Source organism: Cryptotermes secundus, unplaced genomic scaffold (genome assembly GCF_002891405.2).
Source record: "Cryptotermes secundus unplaced genomic scaffold, Csec_1.0 scaffold52, whole genome shotgun sequence".
Classification (NCBI taxonomy): domain Eukaryota; kingdom Metazoa; phylum Arthropoda; class Insecta; order Blattodea; family Kalotermitidae; genus Cryptotermes; species Cryptotermes secundus.
Window position 1 is genome coordinate 59,554 of NW_019733835.1, and position 18,734 is coordinate 78,287.

General features: G+C 38.3%; 2 protein-coding genes across 4 annotated transcripts in view; one reads left to right on the forward strand and one right to left on the reverse strand.

Annotated features, from left to right (window-relative positions):
* The window catches only part of LOC111868189, a 26,024-nt gene extending 19,800 nt beyond the window's left edge, over positions 1-6,224 (forward strand). Inside the window, exons 2-3 of the mRNA XM_023858623.2 lie at positions 5,271-5,450; positions 6,101-6,224. Of these exons, the coding sequence (XP_023714391.1) occupies positions 5,271-5,450; positions 6,101-6,175 (255 nt within the window). The 3' untranslated portion in view covers positions 6,176-6,224. The remainder of the gene's footprint in view (positions 1-5,270; positions 5,451-6,100) is intronic.
* A 9,001-nt stretch (positions 6,225-15,225) lies between these two features.
* Positions 15,226-18,609, reverse strand: LOC117282608. Of its 3 annotated transcripts, none has more exons than XM_033752950.1 (3): positions 18,506-18,609; positions 17,299-17,468; positions 15,226-16,898 (listed from the first exon to the last, which is right to left on the reverse strand). In XM_033752950.1, exons 1-3 carry the CDS (start codon positions 18,520-18,522, stop codon positions 16,363-16,365), a joined length of 723 nt encoding a protein of 240 aa, XP_033608841.1. In that variant the 5' UTR covers positions 18,523-18,609; the 3' UTR covers positions 15,226-16,362. The 3 variants fall into 3 exon arrangements, with proteins under 3 accessions (XP_033608841.1, XP_033608843.1, XP_033608842.1); XM_033752952.1 differs by having other exon boundaries at positions 18,477-18,609; XM_033752951.1 differs by having other exon boundaries at positions 18,273-18,609.
* Positions 18,610-18,734: the final 125 nt, after the last annotated feature.

Genomic DNA, 18,734 nt, shown 5'->3' on the forward strand with positions numbered 1-18,734 from the left:
AAAAAGAAATTGAGGAAGTGAAAGGCTGGAGAAAATATACGAGCTTATGCCCAGTATAATCAGGGTAATTAAATCAAGATGGAAGATTGGATCCAGTAACCAGATGATATGAATGGGTTCCAAAAGAATAGGACAGTCAATAACTCTCCGATTCCAGTATACCTGTATGCATAACTTCAAGAGTTGACTGAAGAGTCTCTTTGTGAGAGCGTCAATGAGCTTAAATTACTCAATCTAAATAGTCTTTCCCTTCCTTACTTAACGTTTATAGTTTAAGTGGATGACTGCTTCACCCTGCTGCCTGGCTGCTATCCAGCCATTAGTCTTCCGTGTCCTACATCCACGTCAGTGCAGTGCTCTGAAACTGTTTTATAGTTCGGAAATCTCAGATGGCTTTGCAATGTAGAAATTGTTCGTCCGACTTCTCATCAGTCGACTTGTACAGTTAAGACTAAGGTCACAGTTTGAGTTTTCCTAATGACCTAATCCTTCCAGCCGCACTAGGCCCTGGGGTTTACTCAGCCTCTTAACAGAAATATGTACCAGGAATTAATTAAATAATTTTCCTGGGGAGTGAAGCGCGGCCGGCGCGTATGGCTGACAACTTTACCGCCATCTTTGAGCCCATTGTCTAGATAATGTGGGACCCTCAACGTCTCACAACCCTATGGGCCTTCACGGCCTGGTACAGGGATAGCTTTACTTTTTACTGTTTGCAGACTAAAATATTTGACCATACCAGCCTCTAACATCTGGACACATCTTTCGAAAACTTCCGATTTCGGCATTTGAACCGAACGTCTGTTGCTTCCCTTCCTCAATCAAAAAGTATGAGAAACAACTTTCTCTAATCGAATGCTGTGCACATACGAGTATCTTAAAACAGGCAACCACTGATTCTCCCCATATTACTCCCTATTAATTCATAATCGCCGTATCCTGTCTCTTAGGCGCAGACCCAACATAATTTTTTTAATGCTAGTGGGGTGGGACCAGTGGCGTGCGGTACTATTTTAGGTAAGGGAAGCAGTGGTATCTAATAAACGAACTGATAGCAATCAACTCACCAAAATATACGTCACTTATTGAGTCAATGAGGTCGTTTTGTATTCTGTTCGATAAACCTGTAAATACTGTACTGTTCTCAAGGTGAACATTGAGTTTATTATCATATTTCGTCAACAAGTGAACTAATTCGACATAATTACCTTGGTTGATAGAATGCACGCTTTCGTCATGACCACGGAGGGCAAGTTGCCACCTTCCTAAATGGAAGATGATGTCAATCAAGCGTTTCATTATTTATTTATTTATTTTCTTTCACATTTTCATTCTGCTGTAGTATCGTCAGGCGCTTTTGATTGTCAAGTTGACAGTCAGTTGCAGATTTCCCGAACATAAGTTACATTGTTGAAATAATGCGAGTCTGAGAGTTGTCATGTCGTTTCAATGCTCTATGAAGGTTGTTGATATCACCAAACCCAGTCTTGTTCCATACATTTTTTTTAATTGAGAAACAACAGGCATGGCCAACAAAACAATTTTCCTATATTACGAGAACCGGATAGCCACTCTGTTTTAGAATACTGTTCCAAATTAAATTTCCTCACACAGAATTTGGTGTGTGCTTTAAGTTCTGGCAACTCTCATGTCGGTCGTCCTCTTTCTATAATTTTCTTTTCAGAAAAGTCCCTGCTATTAAACCCCCGTTTTAAAAGGCTTTCGATTGCACAGTCGCAGTCGCGTTGTCTGGCAGAATTCATTTTAGCTGTGACCTGTGCGTGTAGTCCAATCACGCCCCTGCCCCTCGTACCACAATATCAGACTTGCTTTCCTTAAACGCGGATTGCTTCTATCTGATGCGTAAAAATACGATCATAAATACAATCTTACGCCATATAAATATGCAATTAAAATATTTTAATAAAACTTAAAGTTACCTATAACACCCAACAAGACTGAAATCACAAACAAACAGTTAATTTTCACATAACCATCTAAGGAACACATTCTTTCGCTGGTCTAGCCAGCAAACCGAAATTTGCTTCCCTTCGCCCCTTCGGATTAGACGAATTATTACGAAGATTAACGAAAGGAAACTTGGTCCGCTCCACCAAGCAGGGAAAGGGAGGAGGCATGTGGCCTTCAGCAGGAACACACGCTAAATTACAATATTCAAATCTTTATTATTCAAATTGAATTAATTATATATGACTTCTTTTCTTTTCGTTTTCTAACTACGGAAGCAATGCTTCAATTGCTTCCATGCACGGCACGGCACTTTGTCCACCACAAATCCCACTTGACCAGACCCGGGATCGAACCCGGGACGCCGCGGTGGGAAGCCAGCGACTAACCGCTTGAGCTATGGCGCGGCCTAGACCTAACACAACCTGCAGTTCTTCGGGTTTCGTACCACTAGGTCATTTTGAAGTGTTTCCTAACGAAACAGACTCCCAACTATCTCGCCGTCTTTCTGTAAGCCTAATTTCTATGCAAATATCAGAAGCCCCTCCAAAACTGGGAATTAATTGTATTTGTTATTGGAATTTGTTAATAAAATGTCATTCTAAATTGGCTATTTAGGTCATCCTTTTCTATTATAAAATGAAAGAAAAAGAAGACCACATAAAGGTGGAGACGTATGAGGAAAAAATTGGAAATAGGAACAAATATATTTTTATTGCGCATAGGTGCCTAAGGTGCAATGCGGCTCCTCAGTGTCTAGAAGCTGTGTAGTCATTTCATTGTCTATATCGGAGATACAATACTTTGAGCAGCATACAGGATACTCAAGGCCTACACATTTATGAGCGTAAGTGATTGTAATCAACACCATTTAACTTGACCTACATGCAGCCTGTGAATGTCTTCTTTCAAACTACTTAAGCCCACGTCATGTCTTGTTTCGGGCACGTTTCCAGCACATAACCATTCTCATGACGTGAATGGCGGCCCACATTCACCTTTACACAGAATCCGAAACAAGCAGAAGATATCGCGTATTTCGACCTGCTGCTCGTAAATACGACCCACACTCCCTTTCGTGTTCTCATTTCACATCTTGAAGGTCACGGATATACAACAGATCTAACAGAAGCATAGTAATACAGAAAGCCTTGGGTATGAGCTACACCATGGTTAAAGACGGCAATGGGAAACCCTCTGGCTTCAGCATCCACTTGCATGATACATGTCTTCAGTTATGGGAAGTCTCTAATAATGGTAAAGCTGTAGAAAGAAATCTGCCGCAGTATGCGGCTGAAAAAGTGGGAGGAGGAAGTGAAAAAAAATAGCTACTCGCCAAATTGTTTGGTTTTCACAAACGAATTACTGAACATTCCAAATTATTCTTAGAATGTAGGCCTACGTCATACCTTGAGCAGGCAACTATGTGATGAAAAATCTCATGCGTTAAAAAAATGCTCAGGTTTAGCAATTAATCAGCCTTCATGAAAATAGTTAACATATCTGGCGTCTTTACAAACCATAACAGCAAAATGGAAAATAAATCAAATAAAAGAAAGTGGACTATGAAAGAAACGGGAGAAAAGGAACGCAGAGCAGAAGACTGAAACCACTTCCTTTTCAAGCCCGAAGGACGTGTTCTCTGGTACGGAAGCAACCGGTTTGTATTAGATATCTCACCCGTCGGTTTTGATGTTAAAATATCCGATATTCTGTATTAGGTTACCGATATCCTTTATCCTAAAGACGGCATCACTTCGGTATTTGATACAGCGTAGTTAAATATTAATATCGACCAATAAACTGCTGAATTTATTAAAAATTTAGCCTTTTATCCATAGTTAATTCACACATCCAAGGATAAACCAGACTTCAGTCCGGATATGATGAGATTAAAGACTTGATAGTGCTGTACCATCCACCATACTCACCGGACTTAAGCCCTTGTGACTTCGACTTGATTCCTAAGATGAAGGAACCACTTCGTAGCATTCGCTTCAGAACTGTTCTAGACCGCTCCATTCGAACAATCAACACAACACGCGCTGCTAAAGGTACCCCACGACTTCCACATGGCTGGCAACGGGTTGTACACAATGCTGGTGACTACAGTGAAGGGCAGTAAAACTTCGAAACATGCATCTATTTTGTATCAGTCATAAATAAATAGTTGCCACTATTAAAAGTTCCAACCCTCGTACTTTCATTTGCACATACTCTTACATGGAGTATATAAGTAATATACCTACATGAATACTGACTGTTCCAACCAACTCTGTGGACTAGTGTTACTTGTTCAGAAGCTGACGGTCACTAGACTGGTCAAAAAATTATCCAACTTTTATGGAACCTGAAAGTAATTTCTGTACTGACGAGAGCCAGCCACTGGACCATATCCTGAGCCAGGCAAATCTAGTCCACATCCCCAAATCCTGCTTAAGATCAACCTTAATGTAATACTAAAATCTTTGCCTCCATCTCCAAAGTGAGAATTCATTCAGGTTTACTGACAAAAATTTTGATTGCATTTCCCATACCTCCCCTACATGAGGTAATCAGATATTTTAATTGACCAAATCCTTCCAGCTGCACTATGGCCCTGGGGCTGACTCAGCCTCTAACACAAACGAATAACAGGAGTGCAGAAGCTTCAAAGTCTTACAACCCTATGGGCCTTCACCTCTTTGCAGGGACAGCTTTACCTTCCCCCCATGTCTGCCAATCCCATAATCCCTGATTCTTCCAGCTAACAGCTTGTTAAGTGCACGCCTGCACATTAAGAACTCCTCACCACTGGACTCCATTGAGTATATCCTTCCTGAAAAGCTAGTAATCACTCAGGTAGGCATGGCATTTCTTGCCTTTTAGACAACTAGAACATACAGAACAGAACCTGGTTCTGATTAAGATAAATCAAGTACACATTCTCACATCCTATTTCTGAGATTAATCTCACTATTATCCTCCCATTTGTGCCTAGTCTCCTAAGTTGTCTGTTGCCATCTACATGCATCGTTTTCTTTTGTGCATGCTCTGTGACCTACCCACCTCATCCTGCTTGATTTGATTGCCCTAATCAATATTTTGTGGCAAGTTTAAATTATGAAGCACCTCATTATGTGGTTCTATCATTTCCTATTATTTGCTCCTTCTTAGGTCCAAATATTATCTCCAGCAATCTTTTTTAAACACACCAACCTATGTTCTTTCTTTAACATGAGAAACCAAGTTCAACAACAATATTACACAACAAACAACATATTTTTAAGTATGATATTAAATATTTCTGATTGGTTTTACAGATGCTGAAATCTGTGTCTCCCCAACTGTCTCCAAAGAGTAACTCGGAGATCCGGGTTGTGCATCTCAGTGTCGAACAGGAGCAAGTGTTAGAGGCACAATTTGGGCGTGTCAAGAATCCACACAGCACAGACTTGGTTCTGCTAGCAGCTGAAACAGGCCTGCAGGAAACAGATGTGCAGGTTGGTCCAGACCTTCTACACGGAACAGCAACTAATTGTGTGAAATATGCCTTTAGCGCAGTCATAAGCAATCCCTGTCCTGCTGTCCATGACTGGTGCTCTTTTCAATTGTAATTTCATCTAACTGATATTTCAGTTGTCCCAGATATGACTGCAGATTGCTGACTCATCCATTCCAAAACCTTCACCCAGAATGCATATTATCAGCAACATTCATCAGTCCTCGTTTGAATTTGTTCATATATTTGTAAACTTTTGTCTGGCTCACAGTCATCACCATATTCAACTGCCATTCATTCATAAATTCTATACATTCTGACTATAAAAATCAGATCACAGAACAGTTCTTCTACAGTGCATTCAACCACCAGACCAGCCATATTAAATGTCATACAATATTACTGCTTCTCAGAAGACAATGAACTCAAAAGTATTTGCAATTGAGGGATAATTCATAGTATTTATGTCCATCACCTTATTCAGTGCTGTTTTAAAAATGTCTTCACTCCTTCACTTCTGCTCATATATACCTTATACTGTCACAATGTTTACTCTACCTCACCTTCATTTTTAAACTTCATGCTACTGAACACAAACTTTGAACAGTCATGTGTTACATTCACTGAAAGTCTATCCATGTATGTTTTCAGGCATGGTATGCCCAACGCCTTGCAGCATGGAGGAAGGAACAGGGACTATCAACAAACTTTGGGACTTTCAACTAGAGACCATTTACACAGACATAAAAAAAAAAAAACAAGAAGGCATCCGGAAGAAACCTTTAATTCTTAGCTTCTGGAAGAAATATATACAACCGAAAGAAAGTACCTGAAATTAATCTGGGAAACTGTGTACTGTGATCTATGAAATGAACTGAATGCATTGCAATTTATTCCTGCTATGCAAGTTGCCAAAGGCTATATAAAATGACATGTTGTATTCCATGTATCTGAACTGACATAACTCCCATTTCTTTAAGGTGAAGAAGTCATAACATTTGTACCAAAGGAAACCAAGCAAAACTTGTTAATACCATATAGCATTAGGCTGTTACATAATAATATTTTGTGAATATGTACTAATACTCTGAATTAATATTGTAACTTGTTTCGCTACTGATGACGCCGTTCGGATTGTTAATTGGTTTATTTAACAACCTACAGATCATAACTACAATTAATTATAACACTGTTACAGGTTTACACACTTTACAAACCCTACACACAAATCTCTTCACACTGTCCTCAGTAGTCTACATGTATTCACAGTATGATACGGGAGCTATACCAGTGTCACTGTATTACATACTCCCAATAGCTTCTCATACTATCGGTATTCTTCATGTTCACAATTCACTCACTACAACTGAACTCGGCGACTGCTACAATCTGCACTGTGTCACTCCTGATCACACACTGTCTCACACACTGCTCAGCCGGCTTTTTATACCGTTCGCTGTTGCCTGTGTCAACAGCGGTGTCGCGTGTTACGTCACACTAGGCAGCGCTTCCACATCACCGCGGGGGTGGGGGGTAGCGCCCACCGAATGTTGCGTACTGATGGAAGGAGTGGAGGTATGTAACGTCACTCGCGAGACCACAAACTTCACGTGACCCCCACTTCCCATTGTGCCATCCACGTCACGATATATTCATAACATGATACTGATATACGAGTAACTAAGGAGCTGTATTTTTCTTTCAATTTACTGAGAGTAAGTAAACACTTCATTAGTTACAACTTTCAGTAATGTGCAACATATTGGGAGGGCAGTCTAATAAAGTGTAATTAATTAAAAAGTCAATTTTACACAGAAAGTATATCATTAAAAAACCATAAGCTTAAATTTTGACTTTTATGTAGAGAAAACAATATTCCTACAGTTGAAACTGTACATAATTTGTAGTGTTTTCAATTATGAAAGCTAATAATTATGGGTGTTCTAAAAATAGTGGAATGGAATAACATGTAACATCATGAAAATAAAATTACTGCTAGACTTTATATTACACTACAATTCTAAAGAAAATTCTTCTAATCAATTACATTTCAGTCATTTTGTAATTACACACAGTTACACTAACATAAATAGGTGGTTATAAATACTTCTCATTTGACTGGGTGATCTATATAAGTGAGAGAAAGAGAATGTGTACATACTTATGCGTTCACGTGTCTTTATCTGTGTACCCAACCCTGCAGAATGCCTGTTACATTTGCTCCTTTGTACTCACGAAGGAACTTAAGAGTAGTACATATTTTAATTAAGTTTGATAGTGGCTAGTGTTAATAAAATGTCAGTGCTTTTCAGTTTTGATTCAAACTGGACAGAATTAATGGACACTTTACAAAGAGGTCTATTCGCACTCCAGTCTGTACCTCCAAACACACATTTAACCACAATACATTTTTTTTCCTCACATGGATTGCAGTTTTTCCAACATGATTAAAAAAGAATCATTATACCATGCTTACATTTCCTGGTATTATATTCAGCACATAACAATGGTTTCCAGAGACATGAGGATTACCAAACAATCAACAACGGTTCTCTCAGTACACATGAATATTATCAGAATATCTCATTCACAATAATTAAATGAAACTTCCTCCCACATAAACTCTTCTATATTATATAAATATATATTTAATTGATTACATTTAACTGTTTTGCCAAAGTTTTATCCTCAATCATAACAGATCATTCAACACAAAAATAAACACATCAACTGTATCAGAAAAATGTGATTAAGAAAAGAGAATACAAAAAAAAATCTTGCTTATTTATAGTCCTTATGTACCTGGTGTCTAAAAAGCAGAAAGACGCACCTAAAATAGACTTATCAGTGGTCTTGATTGCAGTTATCTGTTGTGTACTATCTACAGCATCAATTGTTAACATTCACAACTTTAAAATCTAGAGACAATAATGGAACTAAAGCACCAGAATCATTATGCTGTGTATACATTTCATAACTTGTGTTAAGCACATTAATACATACATGCATGCACATGTGTGTGTGTGTAGCAGTGTCACATTACAACACAAAATTTCACACCTTATTTATTTTAAAAGGAAATTCCTACTCCATGGTTGTTTACACTTGCTGTATAAGTATACATACTATACCTATGCACATGCTTCAGTGTGGCAGCTTCAACATTATGATGTTGCTGTTATGAGTGATGAAAAGATGTATCAGTTAAACACCTGAATAATATTTACTGCACTGGGAAGTGCCACAAACATTCATGGCTAATTAGTTATTACATTGTAAAGCATGTATTTGTGTATGTGACATAACCTGAAATATGGAAATAACAGCTTACACATCTTCTGTAATTCTGGTTTCTTCTGAAATAAATTTAGCTTTACAGCAACATCAAGTTTTGCACAATTATTCTGCTCCTTATCTATGATTAATAATTTAATCATACACATTTCTGCAGTGAAGATGCACAATCAGGCCCTGTTCAGCAGGTGAACTGACATAAAGTGACTGCCACAAATTAACATCTTCCAATTATACTGGTCTTATAACATGTCCAGAACTTATCCAATAAAGAGAAAAATTTTCTAAGGCTGAGATTAAGGCAACCATATCATCTGGAATCAGTATTTTTGCATCACGAGATGTATTACAGTCATACACACTCATTTGTTTGGATGATAATGTTGTGGATCTATGAGATTACTTTTACCTGGGAGATACATGGAACTATTCTGAAATGGCTGTATGCCAGAAAGCATCAGAATAAAACTGTGAAGGCATATGTAAAAAAAAATCTGAACTAGATATGTGTTACAATTAATATGTTGTTGGACATTATCCATCATCTTGTCTGTTCTTAAAAACCCGTCCTGTTTATTTTAAAAAACACAACGTTTCAGGGACTGGAAACTGTCCTCGTCTTCAGGTAAAACCTACTCTGTTGGGTCCAATAGAGAGAGCTAGCTCCTAGCTCCTGACAACTATGCCAGTTTTAGAAAGGGTTCATAAAACAAGCACAACACAAACCATCTGTGAGAGCTAAGCAATAGTGAACCTATCACATATGAGACCTTGCACCAGAGAAGTATCTTGAATGAAATCATACCTGGAGAGAAGCATTACTTCTTGTGGTATGAACACATGAAGCAAATAGTTACCCACTCCAACTACACTTGATGGTGCTGTAGTCTCTCACTATCTCCAGTGGTCAGTAATATTTTCATGGAGCATTTTGAAGACACAGCAATAGACACAGCTGATTACAAGCCTGCTTAATGGCTGAGATATGTCGACAACAGGTTTGTGATATGGCCACATGGGCTGAAAAAGCTACAGGAATTTCTTCAACATATTAACAAGATCAGGCCTACCATCAAATTCACCATGGAAGTTAAGTTAACAATGCACTTCCATTCTTGGACATTTTGGTTATGAAACGGGGTGCAAAACTGACCACCAAAGTGTACCAAAAGCCTACTCATACTGGTCGTTATCTTAACTTCCAAGTCCAATCACCCACACCACGTGAAAAGGGGAGTTGTACATAGTTTGGTCAACAAAGCGAAGATCATATGTCAAAACCAGAAGGATTTTAGTAAAGAAATCAGAAACATAAGACATGACCTGATGCTCAGTGAATATCCTAAAGAATTCATGGACTCTGTATTGAAGCCATCGACAAGAAATCATCCCTCTTCAGACAGAACATACCGGGGCACTGTAGTCATTCCGTATGTCAAGGGTATCGCCGAGAAATTCAGACACATCAGGAACCGTTTTCAGCTTAGAACAATCTTCAAAACAAAACATACACTCCGGGGGACATTAATGAAAACTGGACCTGTTAGATGCCCAAAAAACGAAGCAGTGTGTGTATAGCATCCCTTGTGACTGCGGAAGATGTTACATCGGTGAAACTAGCAGACCCCTAGAAGTACGCATTAAGGAGCACATATATCATATGACACAGGGTTTGCTGGGAAAATCTAAATTGGCCCAACATGCACACGAGGAAGACCACAAAATTTGTTGGAATGAAGTGAAGGTCTTGCAGAGCTAACCCAAAACCACATACAGGAAATACAAGGAATCAGCCCATATGTCTCTGCTGGACCATCCAATCAGTCAACCCAGTGTTGATATCTCTCCCATCTGGACCCCTGTCATCACAGCAGAAGTCAAGAGACTACAGCACCGTCAAGTGTAGTTGGAGTGGGTAACTATTTGTTTCATGTGTTCGTACCACAAGAAGTAATGCTTCTCTCCAGGTATGATTTCATTCAAGATACTTCTCTGGTGCAAGGCCTCATATGTGATAGCTTCACTATTGCTTAGCTCTCACAGATGGTTTGAGTTGTGCTTGTTTTATGAACCCCTTCTAAAACTGGCATAGTTGTCAGGAGCTAGGGGCTAGCTCTCTCTATTGGACCCAACTGAGTAGGTTTTACCTGAAGACGGGGACAGTATCCAGTCCCTGAAACGTGTTTTTTAAAATAAACAGGACGGGTTTTTAAGAGCAGACAAGATGATGGATAATGTCCAACAACATATTAATTGTAACAATTTACCATCGTCACAAACTTTTAGATCTTATTAGATATATGTTATTCACAAATTCATATATATATAAGGGATATAATACTGTGTAGTCCACTAGAAGTGAAATGATGTTTCATGCAAATGTAGAGGAACTTAGTACACTGAACTTCAAGGCTGAAGAATAAGTGAAGCAAGAAACCAGCATGAAGCAGATAGCAAGCTATGACAACCACAAATCCCACATCATGGTGTTAACTGGTCATCATAAACATGGTGGAAATATCTTTTTCACTTCACAGCAAACATAACATATCTGTTGCTGATGGTTCTCTTTTGTCTGATATGAGGAACAAGCCACCAAAGACTGCATATGCAATATACAACTGCACTGCAGAAGAAATCTCATTTGACAGCTGATCAGTAACTTTACATCACAGAAATAGAAAGGGTAGAAATGCAATTTGCCATCAGGCACTGCCATGCCCAGGTCTCTTCAATGTCTCAAAAAATTTAGGGTCACATGAAAATCTATGCACAACACATGGCAAAGAAATGGAAAACACTGCCAGTACATGGCATTCAGACTGAAAACAAAAGCAAGCAATGCAACATCCCTCTTTGTTTAATGGCTTTCTGGCATATCACCAAGGAAGAGGGGTGGAAATACAAAACTGAAAAAAAGCTAATATTGACCGATTTGTGTACTGGACAGTTTTGAGCATGCTTACAAATATACAAATTTTATCTTTTTGTGTATGGACTCTGTATAATATCAAAAAAATATTGTTAGGAGACAGGTGGTCAGATCCGTCATCACTGGGGTGAGTACTAATACTGTGTTGATTATATAAAGTCTGTATAAATTAACAATTTCTGAGTTACATAAATTGAATTTTTCATGAGTTACATCCACTTGTCCTCAGAAGATTATGTCTTACATCACTAAAATGTATAAAATTTAAATGACTTTAAAATGAACTGCTCTCCTTATAGTAAAACTTGGAATCAGTATGTGCAGGGGAAAGTGTTAATGTCTATTTTGTCACTTAGTGTTGAGGGAAACACATGAAGCTACAAAAAAAAAAAAAAAAAAAAAAAAAAAAAAAAAAAAAAAAAAAAAAAAAAAAAAAAAAAAAAAAAAAAAAAAAAAAAANACAACAACAACAACAACAAACAAACAAAAAAAAACAATACAATAGGAAGATGAAGATTATTCAATTCTGAGCCTCAAAATTTGCACTCTTGACCAAGGGTAGGGCTCTTTAAAATGCCATATAATTACAATCAGCAATGCTTAATAAATTACAACACTTACAAAAGTAAAATTTTAAAACATTTCAAGTTTCAAATATTGAAATTCATTTCCAGGACACAGCAATACTGTCATCAGTTTTAGCAGAGTGGCATCAGGACAGCATAAAGCTGGATGCTGTAGTGGTTTCACATCCAACTCTATGGTCACAGTTGTATGCCAGTTCTTGAACAGCTTCCTTCAGGGGAATCAATCCCATTGTCAATTCAGTTACCCTGTAGGCGCTTACAACAAACTGAATCCAGTAGAGGGATAAGGATCTCCTTGCTCCTGACCTTGTTTACAGTTCCTCCCTCTGGGATAATTCCCAATGAATCGAAAAACAGTTCAAGCATCACCTTGCCTTTTGACCCGTCCTGTCGCGGTTTCTTCTTTCTTGGCGGTAACACGCAACATGTTCAGGTCATCAGTCAGAATTTTGTGGCACGTACCATGGCTTATCCCTACTGCGGCTGCGATATCATCTATCGGTTGGGAGCGGTTGGCACGTACCAACGTTGCAACTTCTTCGATCTTGCGTTCAGTTCTGACCGACTGTGGTCGACCACTACGCTTATAATCCTCCAAACTGTCTCTCCCCTGCGCAAAACGTTGGTGCCACTTGAACACGGCACTGCGGCTGAAAGCTTCTTCGCCATACACTTGCTTCATCATGTTGAACGTTTCGCTAGGGGATTTGCCTAGTTTTTGGCAGAACTTGATGTTTGCCCGTTGTTCAAACTCCCACATTTTCGATTTACGCCATTCGCATTTAACTGCAGTTCACGCTTTCAAAATGTTGCCATATTTGGACGCTTCATGATTCACAATGACCAATGAAGCACTTAACTTTCTCCAAGGCGATGATATACCTTACCTTTCACAAACCCAACTCACTTTCTTAGTATCGAGCATATAAGTTCCAAATTTCTTTCGTGTTTGTAAGAACGTACGCAGATAGACTAGGTTTGCTGGGGATGTAATTTCTCTCCACAGGAATCCCGAATTTACACATATTTATTTCGCTTGAACGAATAAGGCTATTACAACAGAAATAACGTTAATACGTAAAAAATGTACATACAGCCATTATTTTCCGTAATTAAACACGAAACGGCTTCATAATACAACTATCTAAACATCGCTTTGGAATCAAAACATTTTGAACTCATTACGTACACTTAACACACACACACCTTCGCAACGTTCACAACTTCACAATAACTCCCATGTTATTGGTTGGCAACATGGCCGCCATGACACCTTGGTGCAATGCTGCTGCAATCTATTTTCAACTTACATCAACTAAATTTAAAATGGCCTCCAGGGCCGAGAGCACAATCGGTAAGAAGGTATGCTACCTTAGCAACTATTTTGAGTGCTCCCCCTCGCCCACTTATAATTCTTTTTTTCACTTCTTGCAATAAATACTTTCACAACCAGATCTCTTGTATTGCAGAGTCTCTTTCCTTCTGGCTTTCCCGCCAATATCCTACATGCATTCCTCGCCTCCCCCATTCGTGTTCAATATCACTAGTCGAGGAGGATGAGGTTGGCAGGGCATGTAGCACGAATGGGGGAGGCGAGGAATGCATATAGGATATTGGTGGGAAAGCCAGAAGGAAAGAGACTACTGGGAAGACCAAGGCGTAGGTGGGTGGACAATATTAAAATTTATCTTAGTGAGATAAGATGGTATGGTATGGATTGGATTGATCTGCCTCAGGATAGGGACCAGTGGAGGGCTCTTGTGAACACAGTAATGAACCTTCAGGTTCTACAAAAGGCTAGAAAATTCTTGAGTGGCTGCACAATTGGCAGCTTCTCAAGAAGGGCTCAGCTGCATAAGAAAGTTTAATATCACTTTACCCATATCCTTTCGGTTGGACTTGAGTGAAGTTCTATTAAACTTGGTTCCCCACTCCCTTTCCAAAAAGAAATAACAGTGGAATACGAGCCTCTGCAGCTCTGGAGTAGAAGAGATTAGGTTGCAAATTATTTATCTGGAGAAAGTTTGTCATCAGTGCCTGGAAAGTCATAGTCTTTCTTTCACATGAAACACCTCTTTAACCAAAGGCACTGAACATTGTGAACTGTGACATACATGGAATACTTGTATTTAGGAAAGCTGAAGGTGGGGAAACTTGAAAAAAATTCTGTTTCCATCAGAGATACATATATTAATCCTCATAATTTACAATTGAAAGCCATACAGAACACAGTTTTTTTCGGTTACATTTAAGTATTATAAATCATATATTGTAAGAAACAATACTCATGTTCCCATTTCTTACTATTTTCATTAGAATGATGGAATTCAAGAATGTGAAATACACTCGTCAACAAGACTAAGACTGCATTTAATGATATAAGAAAATCTGATATATATGCATCTTCACCAATTCAGTACTGGGCAGAACAATATGGCAGAAATAACAACATATCTTAAAGAAATATATTGCATACTGAAAATCTGGCATCTGTTCATATTCCAGTTCAGTAATGGAAAGGATTATATGGAAAAAGTAACATATCTTACAAAAAAATGTAATGAATACTGAAAATCTGGTATATATTCATATACCGGTTCAGTAACGGAAAGGATTATATGGCAAAAGTAACATATCTTACAAAAAAATGTAATGAATACTGACAATCTAGTATCTCTTCAACTTCCACTTCAGTATTGGATATGATTATATAGCAAAATATATGTTAAAGAAATGCAATTACTATTGAAAATCTTATGTTCAATATCACCAGTCCAGTACAGGTAGCATTATATGGCAAAAGCAAGAGAAGGAATACACCTATAACAAGAGAAGTGAATAACAATGCAACAAAAATGAAATAGGTAAAGAAATTACATAAATAGTCCTACCCACATTCAACCCTGATACTGATTCTGCTTCTCAGAGTTTCACACTGAGGTGGATAACCTGAACTTTGCAAGTCAGTTATAAAGTAATGGCTCTTCATTCTTACCTACACATAAAGAAGACCCATGTGTGTAAGAAAACAATTTCCCATACACTCGATTGAAATACAATTTCTTGAAGATAAAGGCCAGAATGATCTCTGACCCAGTGAAGTTCTAATATTCTGAGACAAAGGAAACATGTTTGCAAAGAGGAGAAGAGATGGAGCTCAAGTTCAAAATAAGTTTCGTGTATGTAATCGAACTGTGGTTGACCATGTTTCATTCACTGCAACATGTTTGCAAAGCAGGAAAGAGATGGAGCTCAAGTTCACAGTAGGTTTCTTGTGTGTAACTGAACTGTGGATGACAATGTTATCATTCGCTGCACAGTAGTTTCTGTTGCTGCACTGCAACTGCTTGTCACCAGAGATACTTTCTCCAACTTATGAAACATTTAATGATGCTCAGGTGAGTAGCTGGCACACATATTCTTCCAGTAATTTCATAACTGCTCTCTGTCAATTTCCAGGGCTGGTATGGGCAGGCCATTATAAGGGAAAAATGAAGAAGCATTACTTTCCTAATGACTTACCGATGAGACAGTATCTTTATCTTCCTCTCTGTAGCCCTTTGCCTGGCTGCTTCAGTCATCAACCTGTTTCTTCGCTTACACCACCAAGGAATGTAAATTTGTGTGAGACATCTCACAATGCTATCTACTATTCGTTGGTGGTGAAGTGAACAGCCAGAACACCTAATCCACTCGAAGTCAATAGTGCTCTTGATGGCAGCTGTGATATGCTGCTCCACTGAATTCAAGTGGGCAGCCTCTGTCATTATAGACTCCATCAGAGTTACAGCAGTACCAACAGTCTCCACAAGATTCTCAGAAGGACATGTGAGAGACTGTTCTGTATCACTGCACTCCTTGAAATATATGAAGACATTGGCTGATAGCAGCACTTCAGATGTCAGGTATGTCTTGCATGCATCACAGCTGACACCACGAAGCACCTGTCTGGCAATGGAACCACTGACATAAGTTACTGAGAACACTTCTATGTCACCAGCAGCTACTGCAGGACTAATGTCCATCTGTACTTGCAGAGCAACATGGAAACTCTCAGGCACACCAGCAACGGTTTCCTTGTCATGACTTGTGGAAGGATTTCATGAAGCAGCTTCAGGTGCCCTGAAAAGCAACTGTAGATTATCCAGAAGAGTAGCACCATCATCCTCACAATTAGTTTCTCCTAGTCCTCTAAATGCAAGGCCATTGATGATGCTAGTCTTCAGGGCATCTACAAACTGTCCCACAGTCGGGTTATTGTTTGAACCACAGTTTAAACGAATAGCTCCAAATGTGTTCTCCAGGGGGTCCTGATTCAGGGTTTTGGTGAGAAGGTACTGAAAACCCGCCTCTTTCAGTGTCCTCCACACATACTGGGCAGCAGCGATGTCAATTAGCCACCCATTCTGTGAAGGAGGAGGATGAAGAAAGGCAGATTTACCATCCTTGAGGAAGATCCAACTCTTTATCCCCATACTTGCCCTTTTCCAGAGCTCTATATGGGGACTGTTGTCACTGAGTGGGCAACGCAGTGCTTTCCCTTGGCCAACACTTGTTCCACCATTGAAAGTATCGAAGAGGTTGTCAACCTCCTCAACAAACACAGCTGTTGCCATGTATTCGCTGCTGCAACCACCTGAATGGGGGCGGGGGAGGACAGAAGTTGGTGTGCCTCCTTATGTGGTGAATTGGTTTCATTACATTGGAAAATAACACATTACTTTACAATGGACTAACATTATACAAAACTTACATTTCATTACATTATTCCTCATATTAAAATCTTTGCCACCTAATTCACCTTAATCATATCACTGATAGTGTTGTCAGCTCTTCAAATATTTTTTAATTATCCTAAAAATAGTATTTGTGACATATTCTACATAACTTGTATATTGATATACAGTTTCAGAAGTCAATTCAAGTCAGATGATAATGATGTTTGTTTGATTAAAACTGGGTTCTGAGGCAGTAACTTTGAAAACTAGTCCTCATTATTAGTCACTTCATTCATATAGGAAACATATAGTGCTAACCTGTAGCCACTAGAGCATTAAGGGTTGCTGCACATCTGTTAAGGCGTGCCCTTTCAGCTGTAGTGAAATCACTTTCAGAGAAATGCTTGTTGCACAGAACTTTATTGTGCAGCATTCTAGCAGAATCAGTAGTACAGGATACCCCAACTCTTCCTGCCCATACCATAGCCCTGTAAGATTATTACATATTGCCTCAAAACCTTGAAATAATTCATCAGTAAACATTACAAACATGGTGTAGGTGCTACATTACATCATGTACTAAAACAGACATTCATTCATTTATTTACTTTTCATTAATCCTTACATGGCTGGAAGAACAGTGGATATAGTAATAGTCAAAGACAACTGGACAAGTTCCATCAATGATATAAATAAAAATTAATTATATTTAACCCATAACAATTACACATATTATCAAAGACAAATCACAGAGAGTAAATCATTAATAGAGTTTTCAAATATATATGTGAAAGAATGCAGCACACTAATGACACAAGACTACAATAATGAAACATAAAAGTATATTACTAGGCATCCAGCATATAACAGACCAAGATCATTAATTAATATTGAAGTTAAATTATTCCTCCAATTAGTAAAATAGACTTAACCTTTGGTACCTATCTTTCACATAGGATTTTATCAATGCACTGGCCTTGCCAACTATTCCATAAAATTCTACTTTAAGCAGAGAGAGATAGACAAATATTGACAGGGTCAAAAGTTTTCTTCAAATCACAGAAAATGCTGTTGAACATTATTGGTATTGATGTTGTTCAGCTATTGTTCAAAAATAATTATTAAAAGAATCAGTAATCACAGCATGATTATCAGTTAACTTCCCATCAATGTTTAAAACTGTATACCTGCATTATTAATTTTTCTACCTGTGTCTGATTTTATAATGCTCCAGGTGGTTTTCATTTTGTTACTAGAATTACAAATTAATTGATTATAATGAAGATCTTTACCCCTTCAATAACACTGGCCGAAAGATGCTTAAAATACAGAAATACGATTTGGATGAAGTATCATAGTAACACTGAGTTAATATTTGTCTCTAATTTCACTGGGCATAGTAAGCATTATCCATATACATAAGTAACACACAGATGTAAATTCATGCGTAAATGTCGACTCTCGTTTCACAACATCAAATCAAAGTCCCTACTTACTAATTAATCGAATTAATTGCACGACATACCTAAATGTCGTAAACATATCATCACAAACTACGCAGTCTTACTCGTCTTACTGAGCCAACGGCCAAAACCTTCAACGGAAATTTATGATCTTTATGATCCTCTGATTGACTCACACTTATGCGATTCGATTAATTGCGATAGGTGTATAATAATCGATTCCAGTCATTTCCAGACTATCTACGAGTAGTTCATGTAGCTGAATATAGATGGGTGTTCTGCATGTTTCCT